The following is a 3439-nucleotide window of genomic DNA, read 5'->3' on the forward strand; positions in this document are numbered from 1 at the left end:
GAGGGAAGGAGAGCAGGAGAGTAGATGGATGATCAGATAGGAGAGAGAGAGATAAGTGTTTATCGGATTGGATTTAGTAAGAGAAGACGAGCCAGATCTTCGTTGGTATGTGTGAGTGCAGTTTATGTGGGTGTGCATAACAGGTAGGTTAGGAGAGGTGCATTAGGATGTGAGAGATGAGACATATGCGTGTGTTAGCATATAAGAGTCTGTACTCCAGTACTTACGAGGATGGATTTAGTAGAGAAAGAGAGGATGGATGGATTTTAGTTAGAGAATGAGAGGATGGATGGATTTGTAGAGAAGAGAACAGAGGATGGATGATTAGTAGAGAGAGAGGATGGATGATTTAGTAGAGAAGAGTGGAGATGGATTTAGTAGAAGAAGAGAAGATGGATGATTTCAGTAGAGAAAGGAGATGGATGGATCTAGTAGAGAAGAGAGGATGGATGCGATTTCATAGAGAAAGAGGAGCGTATCAGTAGAGAACAAGGTGGATGGATTCTAAGTGAGAAAGAGAGGATGGATGGATTCAGTCGTGCATGCAAAGGACAAGCCGTCCGTCTGAGAACTAATAGACAGCCGTCATGTGACGTGAAATCTCCTTGCTCTTATTTCATTTGGGAGATTAAGAGCAGCAGATCAAGGGATTTGGTTGGCGATGCCAGGGAGGAACATCACAAAGCTGTTTCAAAATGGGACTATGGAAAAATCCAATGGGATCCTACCATTGGAATCTGTAAATATTAGAAATTGGCTGATTTTACAGTACAGTATATGACGCATGGCAGGGTGTGGCTTTTGAGTTTTTTTTAGGGGAACATTAAAAAGTGGTACCATTTGAGGTTTTTTTAGGGGACGATAAAAGTGGTCCAGTTGATGTTTTTTAAGAGGACGATTAGAAAGTGGTACCAGTTTCTGAGGTTTTTTTAAGGGGAGATTAGAGTTGGTACCAGTTGAGGTTTTTTTTTAAGGGACGATTAGAAGTGTACAGTTGAGTTTTTTTAAAGGGAGATTAGAAAGTGGTTATCAGTTGAGGTTTTTTTTAAGGGGAGATTAGAAAGTGGTCCAGTTGAGGTTTTTTTAAGGGGACGATTAGAAGTGGTACCAGTTGAGTTTTTTTAAGGGGACATTAGAAGTGGTACAGTTGAGGTTTTTTAAGGGGACGATTAAAAGTGGTACGATTGAGGTGTTTTTTAATGGGGACGATTAGAAAGTGGTACCAGTTGAGTTCTTTTTTTAAGGGAGATTAGAAAGTGGTATCCAGTTTGAGGTTTTTTTAGGGACGTTAGAAAGTGGTACAGTTGAGGTTTTTTTTAAGGGGACATTAGAAAGTGGTACAGTTGAGGTTTTTTCTGGGTTGAGGGGTTATCTTAATCTAACATGGTTCTGTGACATTATACTGAGTAGGCTACCCTTAAAATACCTCCTGCTTTACAAACAAACAGGCCAAACTGATATAACTGTTTTTGAAATGAAGTGGCTCTATACTACACAGCAACACAACACAGAAAGATCAACCTGGCTCTCTTCCCTGAAACAATTACATCACACGATTATATCATGTAGAATGTTACTGACCTGACATCACATATAACTGTTTTCCTCTGGGCTCATCACCAACCACTTACAGACAGGTAGATAGATAGACAGACAGTGGGATTTAGTAGAGAGAAGAGGATGTATGGATTCATAAAGAATGAGAAGGATGGATGGATTTAGTAGAGAAAGAGAAAGATGGATGGATTTAGTAGAGAAAGAGAGGATGGATGGATTTAGTAGAGAAAGAGAAAGATGGATGGATTTAGTAGAGAAAGAGAGGATGGATGATTTTAGTAGAGAAAGAGAAAGATGGATGATTTTAGTAGAGAAAGAGGGGTGGATGGATTCAGTAGAGAAAGAGAGAATGGATGTATTCAGTAAGAGAAAGAGAAGATGGATGGATTCAGTAGAGAAGAGAGAATGGATGGATTTAGTAGAGAAAGAAGAGGATGGATGATTCAGTAGAGAAAGAGAGGATGGATGGATTCAGTCGTGCATGCAAAGGACAACGCCGTCCGTCTGAGAACTAATAGACAGCCGTTCATGTGACTGGAAATCTCCTTGCTCTTATTCATTTGGAGAATTAAGAGCAGCAGATCAAGGATTTGGTTGGCGATGCCAGGGAGGAACATCACAAAGCTGTTTCAAAATGGGACTATGGAAAATATCAATGGGATCCTACATTGGAATCTGTAAATATTAGAAATTGGCTATTTTACAGTACAGGTATATGACGCATGGCAGGGTGTGGCTTTGAGGTTTTTTAAGGGGACGATTAAAAAGTGGTACCATTGAGGTTTTTTAAGGGGACGATAAAAAGTGGTACCAGTTGATGTTTTTTTAAGGGACGATTAGAAAGTGGTACCAGTTGAGGTTTTTAAAGGGGACGATTAGAAGTGGTACCAGTTGAGGTTTTTTTAAGGGGACGATTAGAAAGTGGTACCAGTTGAGTTTTTTTTAAGGGGACGATTAGAAAGTGGTACCAGTTGAAGGTTTTTTTTAAGGGGACGATTAGAAAGTCGGTACCAGTTGAGGTTTTTTTAAGGGGACGATTAGAAGTGGTACCAGTTGAGTTTTTTTAAGGGGACGATTAGAAAGTGGTACCAGTTGAGGTTTTTTTAAGGGGACGATTAGAAAGTGGTACCAGTTGAGGTTTTTTTAATGGGGACGATTAGAAAGTGGTACCAGTTGAGTTTTTATTTTTAGGGACGATTAGAAAGTGACCAGTTGAGGTTTTTTTAGGGACGATTAGAAAGTGGTACCAGTTGAGGTTTTTTTTAAGGGAACGATTAGAAAGTGGTACCAGTTGAGGTTTTTCTGGGTGAGGGGTTATCTTAATCTAACATGGTTCTGTGACATTATACTGAGTAGGCTACCCTTAAAATACCTCCTGCTTTACAAACAAACAGGCCAAACTGATATAACTGTGGCTCTATACTACACAGCAACACAACACAGAAAGATCAACCTGGCTCTCTTCCCTGAAACAATTACATCACACGATTATATCATGTGAATGTTACTGACCTGACATCACATATAACTGTTTTCCTCTGGCTCATCACCAACCACTTACAGACAGGTAGATAGATAGACAGACAGGTAGACCGACAGACTAACAGACTAACAGACTAACAGACTAACAGACTAACAGACTAACAGACAGACAGACTAACAGACTAACAGACAGACAGACTAACAGACAGACAGACTAACAGACTAACAGACTAAACAGACTACAGCACACAGACAGACAGACAGACAGACAGACAGACAGACAGACGACAGACAGACACGACAGACAGACAGACAGACAGACAGACAGACAGACAGAACAGACCAGACTAACAGACAGACAGACTAACAGACAGACAGACTAACAGACAACAGACAACTA

General features: G+C 40.2%; 1 protein-coding gene across 1 annotated transcript in view; it reads right to left on the reverse strand.

Annotated features, from left to right (window-relative positions):
- Positions 1-642: 642 nt before the first annotated feature.
- The window catches only part of LOC139024606 (sodium channel protein type 2 subunit alpha-like), a 62018-nt gene continuing 59221 nt past the window's right edge, over positions 643-3439 (reverse strand). The window contains exon 4 of the mRNA XM_070439491.1: positions 643-685. Within this exon, the coding sequence (XP_070295592.1) occupies positions 643-685 (43 nt within the window). The remainder of the gene's footprint in view (positions 686-3439) is intronic.

This window comes from Salvelinus sp. IW2-2015, unplaced genomic scaffold, assembly GCF_002910315.2.
Source record: "Salvelinus sp. IW2-2015 unplaced genomic scaffold, ASM291031v2 Un_scaffold1702, whole genome shotgun sequence".
Lineage (NCBI taxonomy): Eukaryota > Metazoa > Chordata > Actinopteri > Salmoniformes > Salmonidae > Salvelinus > Salvelinus sp. IW2-2015.